At 40.8% G+C, this 16,712-nt stretch overlaps 1 protein-coding gene across 1 annotated transcript in view; it reads left to right on the top strand.

Annotated features, from left to right (window-relative positions):
* The window catches only part of adamts7 (a disintegrin-like and metallopeptidase (reprolysin type) with thrombospondin type 1 motif, 7), an 84,029-nt gene that overhangs the window by 66,326 nt on the left and 991 nt on the right, over positions 1–16,712 (top strand). The window contains exons 17-23 of the mRNA XM_019886931.1: positions 3,498–3,624; positions 4,527–4,740; positions 7,153–8,784; positions 9,146–9,298; positions 11,037–11,210; positions 11,703–11,849; positions 14,581–14,743. Coding sequence (XP_019742490.1) covers positions 3,498–3,624; positions 4,527–4,740; positions 7,153–8,784; positions 9,146–9,298; positions 11,037–11,210; positions 11,703–11,849; positions 14,581–14,743 — 2,610 coding nt within the window. The remainder of the gene's footprint in view (positions 1–3,497; positions 3,625–4,526; positions 4,741–7,152; positions 8,785–9,145; positions 9,299–11,036; positions 11,211–11,702; positions 11,850–14,580; positions 14,744–16,712) is intronic.

The raw sequence follows: 16,712 nt of genomic DNA, 5'->3' as shown, positions 1-16,712 counted from the left end.
TGGCTTGTGAACGTTCTCTGCCCCCTCAAACCTTTTGACATTTTTGCCACATTTCAGATTTGACTTTTTTTTTGTTGTTGTTGTTGTTTTTTTTTCTCGAAGCATCAGCACTAAATGGGTCACTGTTGTGAAGTGGAAATACAAGACTGAAAAGTGGGCCGTACGATATTATCTGGCCCCTTTACTATCAGTGCAGTCAACTTACGCCAGAAGTTGATCAATTCTGAATTTCTCAATGTTGGCCTAAATCACTGATGATGACAAATGGATTCCACCTGTGTGTAATCTCAATATAAATCTGCTCCGTTATGGTCTCTGAGGTCTGTTAATAGAATACTGGGGAGCAAACAGCATCATGAAGACCTTGGAACACACCATACAGTATAAAGTATGAAGCAGGATTAGCATACGAAAAGATTCAATAAGCTTTCAGCATCTCACGGAGCCCTGTTGGATCATTAACATTGAAATGCAGAGACGATCAGACCACTGCGAACCTACCAAGACCTGGCCATCCCTCTAAACTTTTAGCCCAAACAAGGAGATGCAGTAAAGAGGCCTACAATCATTCTCCATGAACTGCAGAGACCAACAGCTAAGATGGGGAAATCTGTCCATAGGACAACTATCAGTTACACACTGCACAAATCTGGCCTGTATGGAAGTGGCAACAAGAAAGCCATCTGTCAAGACAACCATAAAAACTCCCATTTGAAGTTTGCCAAGCCACCTGTGAGACACATCAAACGTGGGAAAAGGTGCTTTCGTCAGATGTGATCAAAATTGAACTTTTTGGGCTGAACAAAAAATGTTAGCTTTGCAACTGCTCGTCTTATTTCAAGCAAGTGTTCAATGCAGCCACATACTCTAATTCGGGGAAAGTGTCATCCATTACGGCTGATGTCTGTTACATCGAAGTACTTTTGTGCGTGTGTGTGTGTGTGTGTGTGTGTGTGTGTGTGTGTGTGTGTGTGTGTGTGTGTGTGTGTGTGTGTGGAATAAAAACACCTAATAGAATACAATTTATTTTGGGAGCTTAAATGCCAGTACCGCACACATTTATTGAGATTTTAAAAAAGCCTGACCGACCCGATCATGTCACGAGTGGAGAAAATTAGAAAGTGCTAATTGCTTGCTAACATACACAATTAAAAAAAATAATGGGCGGATATCAAATATGGTTGTTAATTTTACACTTGTTGCGTGGGCAGGCACTTCTGTACACACACAGGTTGATTTGTTTTCTGCCAGTTTACTTGGAGGCCCAGCTTTGCTGCTTCTGTTTGGTATATGGAGACAGCACTGTTGAGGTGTTGGAGGGAGTTGCTGAACGGGGTGGTGTCGTCAGCGTATTCAAGGTTGGTGGTCAGGTGGATGTTGCCAAATGACACGCCTGAGACTTGCTCCCGGACTCGGATCATGAGGTGGTCAGTGACACAATTAAAAAGGTCAGGAGCAGCCACGCAGCCCTGTCTGACCCCACTGTTCATGGAGAACCACTCTGAGTGCTTACCATTCACACGAACACAGCTCTCTGAGTTGTTGTAGAGTCACTGGAGCAATGTGGTTATTTTGGGTGGAACTCCGAGGTACTTCAGGATGTTCCAAAGGGAGAGGTGGTCAACTGTGTCAAAGGCAGCTATGAAAGCTATAAAGAGATGTTGGTCCTAAGTCGAAGAGCGGAGATGTGGTCTATCGTGGACCGGTTGTGGGCATGAAGCCAGCTTGTTGAGGTTGGTGGTGGCTTCGAATGGCAGGAAGAGCACGGGTGAGAAGGATACGGGTGAACAGTTTTGCAGGTACGGAAAGCAGTGTGATGCCTCTGTAGTTGCTGCAGAGCAGCTTGTCGCCTTTTCGCTTCCAGAATGGCAGGATGATGCCCCACGTCCAGTCTGTGGGGGGTTGTTCTGCCACCCACACGTGGTTAATGATGTGGGTGAGTCATTGGGCCATGGAGTCACCACCTTCTTTGAGCAGCTCTGCAGTGATGGCACAGATTCCAGGGGCCTTGTGATTTTTGAGCGTTTTTATTGCTGCTCTGACCTCATCGATTGTAACTGGGTCAGATTTGCAGTTGGGGTTGGGGGTGGCGGAGTTGGCAGCAGTAAGAATGTGATGAACTCTCTTTTTATGAGCACTTTAAATGCCACTCTAGTAGATCAGTCGTACAGTCAAGATTATTAGATCACCCACATAGTTTTAATTTGCTGCAGTGATGTTTCCCCTCACCTTAAAATATTACTAAAGTTCAAACTGAAAATGTAAGAGCGTATCTGTCGTTGTTTACTTTTCCTGTCCAATAAAACCATGCTACCATTAACATAGTGTACGTTACCAGCCGCATGCACAAGGACTGCAATGATGTCTTTCTCTGTATGGGGTGAAAATGCAAAGACGGGTACTGCAGTAGGATGTGAATCTGCCATGTGGAGACACTGCTTTGGTTGAATCTGTCTGTGACAAACCAGCAAATGTTCTTTTATGTGACACAGAGTGCAGCTTCCAATAATATTTTTTTATTTTTTTTATTTTTCCCCCCTTGTACATTGTTTTTATTGAGTTTCCTTTTCTTAACTCTGTCCAATAAAAGCTGTGCTACCATTCAATAGATTCATCTTTCGTGCATGATACCAGCTCCATGCACAAGGGCTTCAAAGGTATATTTCTCTGCATTAGGTGAAAATGCAAAGACCGATATTGCAGTAGGATGTAAATATGTCATTTGGAGACACTGCTTCGTTTCTGTCTGAGAAACCAAACGGCCAACGTCCTTTTTTGTGATACCGACTGCAGCTTCCAATAATCTATCTTTTTGCATTATTTTTATTGAGTCACACACTAAAATAAAACAATTCTATAGTTGAGTGAAAACAATCTAAGATCAGATAAGAAAACCTTTATTTGTCTGACAATGGAGAAATTCCCAATTTACAGCAGAAAAATTATGAAAGGGAGAAGTAGAAGAACAAAAGTATATAAATAAATATAAATTATAAAGTATAAATATAAGCATATTAAAAATAGTTGAGTGGGGGTGAATCCAGGTTTTCAGGTCTGTCTATTCAATAGCCTGACAGCAGTCGGCAGGAACAAGTGGCGGTACCTCTCCTCCTTGCAGCGCGGGTGTTTCAGTTTCTGGCTGAAGGAGCTGCCCAGTGCTGTCAGGGTGGCCTGGAGGGGTTGGGAGGGTCTGTCCATCATAGCTTTTAGCTTGGTTAGCATCCTCCTGTTGCCCACCTTCTCCAGAGTGTCCAGGGAGCAGCCCAGGACAGAACTGGCCCTCCTGACCAGTCGGTCTCTCTGTCACGGGCTGAGATGCTGGCTGACCAGCAGACTACGCCATAATGAATGGCTAATGTAAATGACGTTTTGATCATTTGTGCTTAACTGCGACAGCAGAGGAAACATTATATCACTGATACCTTGAAAATAGATGGCGCATGCGTGTGCAAGAATGCTTTTCTGGCCGAAAACCTCTCATTTCATGATCATTCCAGGTGTTCAGAGGCAGATTTTTCACTGCGTGGAAAGAACTAATGGAATAGTGGATGAGTCATTTTGTGATCCTTTCACCCGTCCTGATGACAACCAAACCACCTGCAACAAGGAGCCTTGTCCAGCCATGTAAGTTTGAGACACGACTTGCACCAAGAGCCACGTGTGCAAGTCAACGAGTTCAAAGTTCGACGCAAGTTTGAGGCTGTCCTTCCTTCAGAATTAGTTCGTACTTTAATTGGGTTTATGATCAGGAACATGAACTCATCTAAGGTCATATTTACAGTAATGTATATCATCAACTGTCATAAACAATTGATGGAAGTCAATTGTTTGTTTTTGTAATTGTATGTAGAAAACTACAGTACTTGGTACCGTTAGTTGCTTTTTCAATTCTAATTCCTCTTCCACTGGCAATGTAGGAACCCAATAGACAACAAACACCATTTTTGATATGTTATAAAACGTTCCTACTCAAAGAAAAAGTAACTTTTGAGCAGAAACAGCATCACAGAGCAATTACGTTGCTCTGAATCTTTAAAAAAAAAAAGAAAAAAAAAGAGAGAGAGAAAATACACACTTTTAATTTACCTGTTGCTCTTTAAATCGTTCAGACTATGCGAAATTGCGAGACCAGGTCATGTACACACTTAGGACGTACATATTTTTGGAAGAATAAAAAACAGCGCCGGATTTTTGTCCTGCCACTCCTGATCATGATTGTTCACAATTGTGCGTTAGTAGTTTTGAGTTTCTGAGCAAACACAATGTAGTAAGGTTAAAGTGTTTATGTTGCATGGCTTTTCACCACAGTCAAACTGCATTTTTGAAGCACCGCTGAATGCACAATTGGCCGGAAACTCAGCAGAGCCATTTTGTTTCATGCGTGCAATACAATCCAATTCATCCAATATACAGTACAGTATTTACTCTCAAAGGTCAAATGCATGAGTCATTGTGTTTGGCTCCATTGTGAGATTTCCATCCCAATTCAGTCCACAATTCAACGAAATCTGTGTCTCTGATTGCAGATGGTGGGTGGGTGAGTGGCAGAAATGCTCAGCAAGCTGCGGGAGCTCTGGCGTGGCTAAAAGGACAGTGATGTGCATCCAAGCCATCAGCGTGGATGATCAGAAAGCCTTACCGCCCAGTCAATGTGAATCCATCCCAAAACCTGAGTCCGTTTTGTCCTGTAACACAGACATCCCATGCCCGGCAGATTGGACCATTGGCAGTTGGTCAAAGGTGAGTGTGGCCTGGAATACGACTGTTCACGTAATAGCGTACACATCGTCAACAGTGCCCTTGAATGGCCACTTTACTTGGGAAAAATTCACAAAGAACAAAGGTTATCATTCATGGAAAATAACAAAAAAGAAAAAGTGAAAAATCATTTTCATTCATGAAATAAATGTAAAACAAGAATGCTTAAAAAAATGAACAAACTGAAACTGCTTTGTGTATCGTATGTTGATAAAACTAACTAAAGCGAACTATAATTATCGCAAACCTTTCCTTTGTCTTTGTGAATTAATATTATAATTGAGCTGTCAGGGTTCATTTTAAATTTATTTTGGCCAGTATTGCAGTACATCCGTCACTTGTTGGGGAATTATAAATACTTAGGTACAACAGTGAGTGACAAATGCAACATATACAAACAAATAATAATAATAAAATAATATAAAAATACAACTAATAACTCAAATATTTTTTTAAACAAACAAACTTGTAAAAACTACATTTTATTCAAATGAATGAATTAAAAACAAAAATCAAAATGAAATATAAGCCAACTACAATGGAAAATGCAAAACGAACATAACCCTGCACAGAGCCAGGTCTGGTGACAGGGACTATTGGCTGCTGAGGGCATTGTGAGCAGATGCGTTGCTATGGTGAAGCAGCCCCGAGTTGTACTGCAACAACTTCGTCTTCTTCTCATGCACTGGAAGAAGCAAATGTCGCAGGATCTTCTTCTAGACATGCTGGTTGATTGTCTGGCCCACACTAAAGGGTGAAACTCAGTTTGTTTTTCGAAATACATGTTTTTTGACACCTGTCTTTGTACACCACATTTCCCGGTTTGCATAAATCCAACTCACAGCACTGGGAAAGTTGACCCTGGTCCTCCCCCAAGTCACGGCTCCAGACTAACTTTTTCTTACTCGAAGCATAATGGTCCCTACAACTGAAATTTTAGGTGTGTACACTGTAAACGAACTTGTTACAAGATTCACATTTCCCTCATTTGAACTATATTACTTGTAAATGGGCTACAGTGTCAAGCAGGAGTTTTGTCATGTCGCACATGTACGAGTGGATGAAAAGGTTTACATGCACCGTCTCAAATTTTACTGTCAAAATGCTGCTATTTAGGGGCAGTCTGGCACCCGGAGGATCCTTTTATTTTATTTTTACAGTTGATAACATTTACAATGGATTCAGCACATAAACTTTATTTTTGCCATATAAATCAAGAAAAAGGTATTGATATTGAACAGTTATTTGTTCATCGGGCAATTAGAGGGGTTAAATAATAACAAGTTGCATGCGTGTATATTTATTGGGGAGCCTTGAGATTAGCTGCTAACCGGTCCCACCTCTCAGCCAAAGTCAGCTGAAAAATGCACCGGCTCACCAGTGATTCTGATAAGGACAAATGCTATAGAAAATGGATGATTGGACAGATTTAAAGTTTGACTTGTTTATCACCTTGTACTTTCATTCAGTTTTTGTCTAACCGGTCCCACCTCTCAGCCAAAGTCAGCTGAAAAATGCACCAGCTCACCAGTGATTCTGATAAGGACAAATGCTGTAGAAAATGGATGATTGGACATATTTAAAGTTTGACTTGTTTATCACCGTGTACTTTCATTCAGTTTTTGTTTTTTCAGATATGTGCCTGTTAGTGGGCTTGGTATTTGACAGTATTGTTTTTCCATGCAGAGCTACTGTTGTTAAATAATTTGGGCCATCATGCTGCAACTTTCTTGTATGGCTTTCTCTTCAGCTTTCTAGCAGATGCCGGAAGGTTTTCTGCCAGAAAGATCTGGTGTGTGGGGTTCAACTTGAAAACTTTCTCCACCTTGACTGAAGCCTTAGTTGCAGTTTAGAAAAAGAAAAAGCTCTCCCCAGTTTCATCAAATCGAAACATTTCCCTCACACGCTGTTTGAAACATTAAAGCTTCCATCTTGCACAGACTTGAATAATATGATAGTGTGTCTTCACGTTCACGACCAGCCAGATTTTTTTTTCAGCGTCGGTGGTAGCATTCACATTTTCCATTTAATGTGGGATATGTTAAACAAAAAAGAGCAAGGTGTATTTGTACACCTGGGATTTCCACAGGCATGTGTCGACACCAATATCCACGAAACATGGACATGTGCACGTACAATGTACAACGTACAATTTTTGTCCAAAAAGTCTCTTAGTATTTTTACGATGTTTCACTCCCCACAAATAGCACAACAAATGAATTAAACTGAGCGTTTGAGTGGAGATTAGTTTTGTAAATATAGTACAAGTAAGTGTTGCGAGTCATGGAGGGGAAAAAAAAATGCAACTAGCCGCCATCTGCTTTCACTTTGTCAAAGTAGCTCTGACGGTCAGAGGTTGAATTAATGTATTCTGTCATTGCTTCATCCATACAGTGTTCACTAACGTGTGGAAGGGGAGTACGTCAGCGTAACGTGACCTGTTCCAGAAACACTGGCGTGGACTGTGACCTGCAAAAGAAGCCCCTCTCTCTGAGTGCCTGTTCAATCCAAGACTGTCCTCAAGTTGTGGACAATTTTGGTGATATTGACTGGTCCGGAAGTGGATGGACAAGCGAAGAAGTGTTGAATGAAATTAACCTCATACCTGCGGCCAAACTACCTCCGAAGTACAGTTCCACCAAAGTTCAATCAAAAAAGAGTGATCCAAATGACGTGAATAACATCTTTGAAGACTTCCATTATCATAATAAAATAGAAGGTGAAGACAATACTCCCAAAGTGGATGACTTTTACTATGACTACAACTTCATCAACTTTCATGAAGATTTATCAGATGAGAATGCTGGAATAGATTCAGGGAACAATCAGGATCAAGATTTTCTGCATGAGGAAGAGCCAACTGGCAGTGTGAGGACCACAACTCTTTCTTTGAAACCTGCAGAACCAGAAAACATTACTAAAGACACCCTGGAGAACATTGGAAACCCTGGAAAAGGAAAACCTTCTGGAAATTTTGATGACTACCTTGCTGAGGATTATCTTCTGCCTGTTCCCACCACTCGGTCACCTCCAGAACATTCTTCGCAGAAAAATGGGTACGATGAGCTCCTTTGGAATGAAAACAATAATGCGAGTTCCCCTTTGAATGACACTACCGGAGAGCCTACAAAGAGTAAAAATGTGGGGCAAGCTGCAGACGAGGCTGAAAATAACCACAATTTCACAGGGGAGGAAAATCACACTGGGGAATTCACTCCATCAGATGCTGGTTCAAAGCCTGGAATTCAAGCTGAGGAACATCACACTGTCACACTGACAGTGAAACCCCGAAAAGAAGATGGCTTAAAATTGCACCAAACTTCCACGATGTCTCAATTCGCTACGCCTAAGACTTTAAGGTCTTCAGTGCCAGGAACTGTTGGAGCTTCAGAGTTATATCTTACTCCAAGTACCAATGAATCAACGACATTTTCACCTGATGTTCATCTGGAAAATTTGCACCCGACCCATCTCACCACAGAATTGGTTGCCATTCAAGATAATTCTGAAAGAGGCGTCAGTACGAACTCACTGCCTCCGTCTGACAGTTCCACTCTTCTCCTTACCCCAGATTTTGTCATGTCAGGTAATCAAAGTGACCCTGATGATACCATATTGTCTGCCGGAACACAGTTGCAGCCGCCTACGAACCGGGAAGGATACAGTCAGCCTCCCCCAGATGATTTCCAGCCAGCAACAACGGAACAGAGTCTCACGAAAGCTTCTACTGAATGGACTGCAGCAGATTCCTCTTATACATCATCATTTCCGTTTGATGACCACGACTACGATCAAATCCTAATTCCCCCGATCATAAGATCAGGTATTGCGAGTGACCCAGACTCTTCATACAATCCCCCACCGTTGAACACCGCATCCACCGAAGCCATTACCACACAAAAAACGACGACGAGTATCTCTCCAAGCCAGCATTCTTTTCTTTGGCCACCCCCTCAGACAATATCAGAACAAACGCCAGCCGCCACACAAGCGGCAGCCTTTTGGGTCACTGGCAACTGGAGCTCTGTAAGTCTCAATGAATCGATTCCACTCTGTTTTTGCACTCCAGCAGAGCAACTTACTTGTCTGTGCTTCACTGTTGCTGGTTTTAGTTTTTTGTTTTATTTTGGTCACTGCAGATATTTAAGTAAGATTTACCTTATATAAACATTTAATGATTAATGCCCTAAATTTGCCTCGAAGTGTTGGAAATGTCCAAATATTTTACACAATGATACATATAACACAGTTACAAACACTCTGAGTTTTACAGGCTTAGCCTGATCTCAGAAATGAAACGAGGTTTCTCATGTATGCCAAGGTCACTTGCTCATCTGGTGAACAGTCTTTTGTGTGTGGGAATATTTTACCGTTTTTTTCTGGCCAGTGCTCCACAAGCTGTGGTCTGGGTGCCATCTGGAGGATTTTGACATGCAGTACTGGCTCCGAGACTGATTGTGACCCAGTCAAGAGACCCACACCTGCCCAGCGTTGTTATCTGCGCCCCTGCTCCATGTGGAAAGTTGGGGAATGGACTAAGGTGAGATGAGCCTTGTTTGATTTATTTATGTATTTTTTTTGTCCACCTTGGGGATTTTGAATTTGCATTTCTGGCATTCCACATGCTATTAATTTGTGTTCTGTTTCCTTTCAACACATTTAACCAGTTGATGGCTTTGAGGCAAAACATTTGATTGATTATTGTGTTTACCTCGAGGGTCCGGACTGTCCTTTCTCTATTAGTCTGTGGCTTGGCTCAAGGCAAGAGTGGGCAATTAATTTTCCAGTGTGACTATGTGAGAAACTGTCATGGATGTAGAGGGCCATACCAAGATGTCAACCGCGAATAGGTTCCACATCAAATGATTTTGTTTGAATAATAATCTATTCATTTTTTATCTGTAGGTGTTATGATCAGTGTTGGGTTTGTAACATGTTACAAAAGTAATTTGGTACAACAATAGATTACATGTCAGCAGCAACGAAGTAACATAAGTTACTCATCATATTTTTTGTGATATTATGACATTTACTGAGTCCCGTAACACTTGACAATTTTGGGACAGCGACACATATTTAATCACTTAATTTAAACAAGGAATCAGGCTAATGTATCACCTACAAGGCAAGCTATTTCATTAAATCAATCACCACAATCAGAATTTCTTCACCCCCTGGGAAAGTAACGCAGTAAAGTTGATTGGATTGCCCATTCTATTCCTCTTCCAAGCGTTTCATTTGATTGTACATGATCATCAGCAATTTTCATGGCTGTGAAGTCACTGTTTGTGAGACAAGTCACTGTCATGGTTTCCTGGAATAAAATGCAAAACATGGTGCTTTTTTAGGTATGATTTTAATGAAACGTGTGCCATCAATCGCTGTGCGTAAAATAGTGGTCATTCTGGTTGGATGTTTGTGATCAAAATGCAAATCCGTCTCCCTCTGAGCCTAAGACGTCCGGTGGCTGATGATGTCACGCCATGGCAACTCCAATCGGACAAACTACAATACACCCCATAAATTAGATTATGATGCGCTTGTTTATTTATTCCCATTTTTGCTTCCATTCACCTCAAACCTTTGTTTTCATGTAGGAAACAGAATTACAACATGAACCGAAATTCTACCCCCCCCCCACCCACACACCTCCCCATGAATATATTATCAGGTTAAAACCCCATGGCCCTCTTTCACTATGCCAGAATGTTGCATAGTCACTTTTCAAAAGTCTTTACAGTTGAGCAATGTCACTAAATATAGCAACAAGAAAACTTAGTCGGTAACACTGGACACAAAAGTAACTACTTTTGTACTCTTGCTCATTGGTAGCGACCATACTCATCCACATCAAAATAAAAGCAATACATGGTTTCTTTTTTTTTAACTCAATAATGACCCTGAGGGCCAGTCAAACTGGATAGGCCTGATGTGGCCTGGGCCGTACCTTCTGTCTTGAAGGCTTGTTTGTATATGCATGTTTAATAAAATATTGAACATTGCTCTCATTTAATAGTGAATCACAATTAAAAGCATGTTCCCATTGTGCACTTAGGAATGGAAAATTTACTGTTGCATTCTGAAAGTCAAAGCTGCTCTGTATATCTATGTATGTATTCATTGTATTTAATAAATGCTTGCAGCATAGCCAGGTGTGTTTTTAATTAGTATTTGTAAACAGGCAACAGATAAGAATAAGTCCACTGAAGATCTGGAATACAAAACAGCTCATTTTAGAAGACACCCTTGAACCAAATGACTGCGCTCTCTTTTTTCAGTGCTCCAGGAATTGTGGGGGTGGTATAAAATCTCGAGAAGTCCAGTGTTTCGACATGCGGGATCAGAGACCTCTACGACCTTTCCACTGTCGAGCAATGTCCTCCAGGCCACAAAGCCAAATGACCTGTAATCTTCAACCATGCCTTGACTGGTACACTTCTTCCTGGGGACAGGTGCCTAACATGACACTTAAATTGAGATAATTGCTCCTCTCGCACCACCTACTCTGGCTGCCTTAAGGGGAGGTTTATGAAATGAAATGTTTTTGACAACAGCCCATCACATCACTTTTAAGTCTGCTTGACATTTAGTGATGCCATTTACTGCTTGCTAGGAAGCTGAAAATGAGCTAACGTGTTTTTTTTTTTCCTTCCAACATCTTATTTTGAAAATGGTTCATTCAAAGGTCTCGGTTTGCTTTTCACAAACGTAATGAAAGAGACGAACAGAAACCCTTTCAGGGTGTTTGTGAAGGTCACTTGTTCTTTTTACTATACACCATAAACGGTTGCACTTGTCTCACCTGCCACATTGTACTGTGTCCATCATATTGTGTAGCTGTGTGTGTATGTGTGTGTGTGTGTGTGCGTGTGTGTGTGTGTGTGTGTGTGTGTGTGTGTGTGTGTGTGTGTGTGTGTGTGTGTGTGCGTGTGTGTTGAACTCAGTGTTCGGAGGTTTGTGGAGGTGGAGGACAGCAACGACTTGTCACGTGTCCAGAGGAGGACCTTTGTGACACTGGCCTGAAGCCCAACAACATTCAGCCCTGTAATACTCAGCCTTGTACTCAGTGGCTAACTGGATCCTGGGGACAGGTATATACTATGGAAACACACACAACTTATCGGAATGGCATGTGACCTACTCTATATATATGCTACCACTGTTTCGATTGTTTGTCTTAGTTTTGGAAACATTACTCTGAATATCTGATCCACTTCATACTCAAGGTTGACAATATACAGGGCGTTCCAAAAGTCATGGGCACATTTTGACATCTCGGAAACTATTAAGGATATAAAAACGCATCTGGTAAATTCAGAAAGGTTGTAATCTCAATTTTTACATGGAATGTTCAAAGATGTTCAATGTGAGCACCATTGGTCACACGACACACATCAAGCCGATTCTTCAAATTCTTGCCAAACACTTCCCAGCATTGCATTGTCAATGGTTGCAACAGCTTCTGTTATTCGTGCCTTCAGTTTAAAAGCATAAGCACCCATCCGTTATGAATTTACCATGCCATCTCACTATGGACTTCCTCTCTGGTGACTCCTTTCCAAATTTTCTGCGAAATGCACGCTGAACAACAGTCCATGATTCGGTTTTTGCAAATTCAAGCACACAAAACGCCTTTTCTGGTTGAGTGAATGCCATTAATGGGTCTGAAAAGAAATTTAAAAAATCAATAGCATTACGAAAAGCTTATTGTAATTAGCTTTAAAATGGCACAACTTTTATCTGAATACCATTCAGAGTTAAGGAGATATGGGGACTTCAAATGTGCCCAAGACCTTTGGAACACCCTGTATAATAAATGGGGTTGAAAGGGCAAATGGCTAAAACCGGGTGGATTTTGTTGCTTAACTCAAATTCTACAAAGGCAATATGAATCAGAATGTGAATTTTATACTAGTAGCGGTGCCGAGAACATATTATTGTCAAGAAAATTTTGGGGTAGACCTCCCCTTGAATTTTCTTTTTTTTTTTCAAATCACACATAACCATAATGTTGCCTGAAAAATAAATACATAATATATACCAAAAAAATATGAAATCAAAATCATAATCCTGCCTTTCTTATGTATAACATTTACCACTCAAAACTGGAGCTAATTTCAATCAGGTCTCTTTCAATGGGCATTTAAACTTTAATTATCCGGAACAAAACACTTTTCACCCCTTTGAAAGGTTGTGAAGAAGTTGAGATTATTCCCTCATGATCTTGGAAATAAAATATGTCCACATAGCCCCTGAAATGTGCTCGGTTCCCCTGGTTGGGAAACAACACCGCCCACACGGCACATATATAAGTGCATCAGTAGAGCTGCATCATTCATCCTTGTATGATTTTCTGTCATCTCACACACACACACACACACACATAGCAAGGATTATGACTTCTTTACCGATCACTGCTCCTTCTGTCACCTCCCCACATGACTGCTGATTGCATGTCTCACACAAAGGCCTTTTCACTGTCACATCAGCAGAGCCAGAACAACCATTGAGGATCATATGGTGTCAGGATGAGCATCATGTGACTATATTTCAGATGATGTGTGTAATCGCAAAACAGAACGCACACACACAGAAATAACAGTGGCCTTTGAAACCATTTGACTGACATTACTGTTATTCTGCTTTGAGGAACGGGCAAGATGGAAGCATAGGTGAGAAAGTCCAAAACTGGGACCCCAAATCCTTCATACTATGAAGCAGCATTACTAATTAGAAGACCGTGGACAAATATATACAGTGCCCTCTATATTTATTAAATTCTATTTGGATTGCAGAAGCATACTCTCATACGTAAAATTGTAGAAATGGTTCAGCAGACACAGAGCCAAGCTCCTCCCATGGCCATCTCGGTCCCTAGACCTTAACCCCACTGATAAGATGTGGAGTGAGAGGAGAGGACTCAGGTCGCGGGATGATCCCTCTTACTCTATTCGCCCATCTTGTAAAACATTATAGAGGAAGATATGGTGCTGTTTTGTTGGCTTTACAAAGTATTGACATCAGGAGCACTAGTAATTGTGCCACACATGATTTGATGTGAAACAATTCTTTCTTAATGTGGGATTTTTTTCCCCCACTGAATAAATGCACTTAAAAAATGAGAATCCGATATTATGAAGAAAAAAAACAGAATTTATGAGAAGCTAAAGAACACATCTTAACCAGGGCCGGCAATAATTATGGAGTGAAATGTAGCTCTATGAAAAGGAAGAAAACAAATGCTGTTTTTGTTTTCAGGTGCAGTGTTCAACGCGATTACACCCCAACAGATTTGTTATAAAGCCCTGCATTTTAAGATCCCAAGTTTTTTGTCCATCACAAAATACTCACAAATTTGAGCCACAGACTCCAAATTAAAAAAAAAAAAAAAAAACATGATGGTGTTGAGTATTCATCTGGAGGAATTGACCACTGATTAAAATCACAAAAGTCAGGGCAAGTTTGAATGTGACTTTTTTTTCGTGCATCATTTATAAAGTTTCGCCTGATTCCAGTCTTGCTGAAGAACTCCCCCACGTCCTCCTACAGCCTTCATCAAAATTTCACAGTGTGTACAGGTATGAGACACTGTGGTTTGTGAAATGAAAATCATCAGATGCTGGAATGGAAGGGCTGCAATACAAATAGACACTCTCATTAAAAAAAAATAATAATTTACAAGCTCTCTTCTTCCCCAGAGCTGCGTCTTAAACCAAACTAACTCCTGACTGCCTCAAATCATGGCAAACACCTTAATTAGCTCTCTCTGCAACCTTTGAAGTGAATCATTTTTAAGTAATGAGTGACAAATTTTCCCTTCAGTGCTCAGCGTCCTGTGGCAGTGGAGTGCAGCGGCGACTCATCAAGTGTGTGAACACAAAATCTGAAACAGAAGAAGAGATGGTTCCATCTCAGTGTGACCATGAGGTTCAACCGAGGAGCACACAGAAGTGTCACTTGGATGAGTGTCACAAGGATCCTCCCGGTGAGAAGATGACTTGCATTACGTATCGTACCCAAACAATTTAAAATTTGTATCCACTCCTGTTGGTTAATGTATTATGTAACTCACTTTAGTGCCATTTTTTTTCTCATTACGGAGCTCAACTTCTGCAATTTTTTTTCTCCTCTTTTCATTGAAAAACAATAGGTCGGTTTACCCCAACTCACCTTTCTTCAAATAGCGATTACTAAGGAATGTAGTAAGGAAGAACCATACCTTTTTTTTCTGTTGGAATCCAATCTTTCATTTGGTACACATCCATGTTTACTTTATAAACATGGAAGAAAATTAATTACATCGCCCCCACTATTCTGTCAGCCTTGAAAGATGAATCAAAATGCTCGAAATTGGCTGGCACTCTAGGGGTTGCCTTCAGAAAATTGCTTTGTCATGTATTTAATTGAATATAAGTCGAAAAGGATTTGAGCATTATCGTATTCTGTTTTTAAGTATGTTTTACACCAAGTTGCAACATCATTGGAGTTTATGGAATTGGAGTTTATACAACTGTAATTTTCAATCATTATGTTAAATGGCTGTGGTGTGCTACAAAACATCTGTATCTTTGTCAGTGGAAAATCCCTCGTTGCTGATGTGCCTTTGCCATTATTATCCCCGCAGGAGGTTATATTTGTAGAGGAAGGAAGAAATGACGAGCAGCATGCATTCGGTCATGAAAGGGATATGAGCTCCTGGCTCACATAGATGGTACACATGCCAAAAAGTAAAGTAACAAAGTGACACAGGGTTGCCATCTTTTTACAACTTATTAAAAAAAAAACAAAAAAAAACAGAATAAGCATTTCAAACACCTCTAACAGATTAATTCACAAGAAAACGATCACTAAAGTACATGACCTTTTCTACTGCCTACATGGCTTTTCTTCTCAACAATGGCCAACTCATTGTTCAGATCATTCGGTGCATCGTATTATGAGGCACAATATCAATGACAGAACCGATCCCTGCTGCGAATAGTGGGAAAAAAAAAACTGTAATTGACACTCCCCTTCAAATGTTTAGAATTGCTATCCCGTAGCAGTTTAAATTGTGAATATACTACAAACTACGATCCTAAAACGCTAAAATGCAACTATTACAGCAAATTGCATCGAGGCAGGGGTTCGTGTCATAGACTGAATTTAATTGAACCTTCGTTCGGCACGTGGAAGTGCAGTAGCATCAAGAGTTTTATGTTTGAAAGCAATAGACTGCTGTAATTCACGACACCGATACGTATGACGAGCTCCTTAGGTGATTTGCATGACAACATCTCAACTCAAATCACTCGGTGAGGATGTTCCACGTTGCCGCGTGTTGATTACTGTTCTATATTGGGCACGAGCTCCTTAGGTGATTTGCATGACAACATCTCAAATCACTCAGTGAGGATGTTCCACGTTGCCGCTTGTTGATTACTGTTCTATATTGGGCCTGCTGGAGCCCGAGGGATGATTATGGGTGAGGCGGGTCAAGCATCGCCGATAGGAGAAGAGACATAAACAGGAAATGAGGCATATTTAGTTGCAGCTGCTGCCTTTGCGCCCCTCTAATGCAATCAAGTGTTTATTATGTGCATACACATCTAACATATGACATCAGACTGTGTTTAATGGTCAATACGCTTTTGCAGTTGGTTTAGATTTCATGTTGGATTTTGAAGAATCTTTTCAGAAAAATTCATAATGGGCACTGAAACCGTGTGGAACGGACAAAAGTTCAAAATATGAACATCGGGCATTGCATAATCATGTTCCAACAAAATTATGTGAAAAAATAAAGTGATGAAACTAGCTGGTACATTTTGTGGCAATTGCTGCAATCCAATGAAATGTGGAAGTCTCAAGGAGACAATCAATACCTTTTAAAAGGGAATATTGGCCCACTCCTTGTGAGACTGCATGTTTCACCTTTTTTCATGTATGCTCAACATCTAATACAATGTCTCCAA

The sequence above is a fragment of the Hippocampus comes genome, unplaced genomic scaffold, assembly GCF_001891065.2.
Source record: "Hippocampus comes isolate QL1 unplaced genomic scaffold, H_comes_QL1_v1.1 scaffold261, whole genome shotgun sequence".
In the NCBI taxonomy this organism is placed as follows: Eukaryota; Metazoa; Chordata; class Actinopteri; order Syngnathiformes; family Syngnathidae; genus Hippocampus; species Hippocampus comes.
The sequence above is the reverse complement of the archived record's forward strand: the minus strand, read 5'-3'. Positions and strand labels throughout refer to the sequence as shown.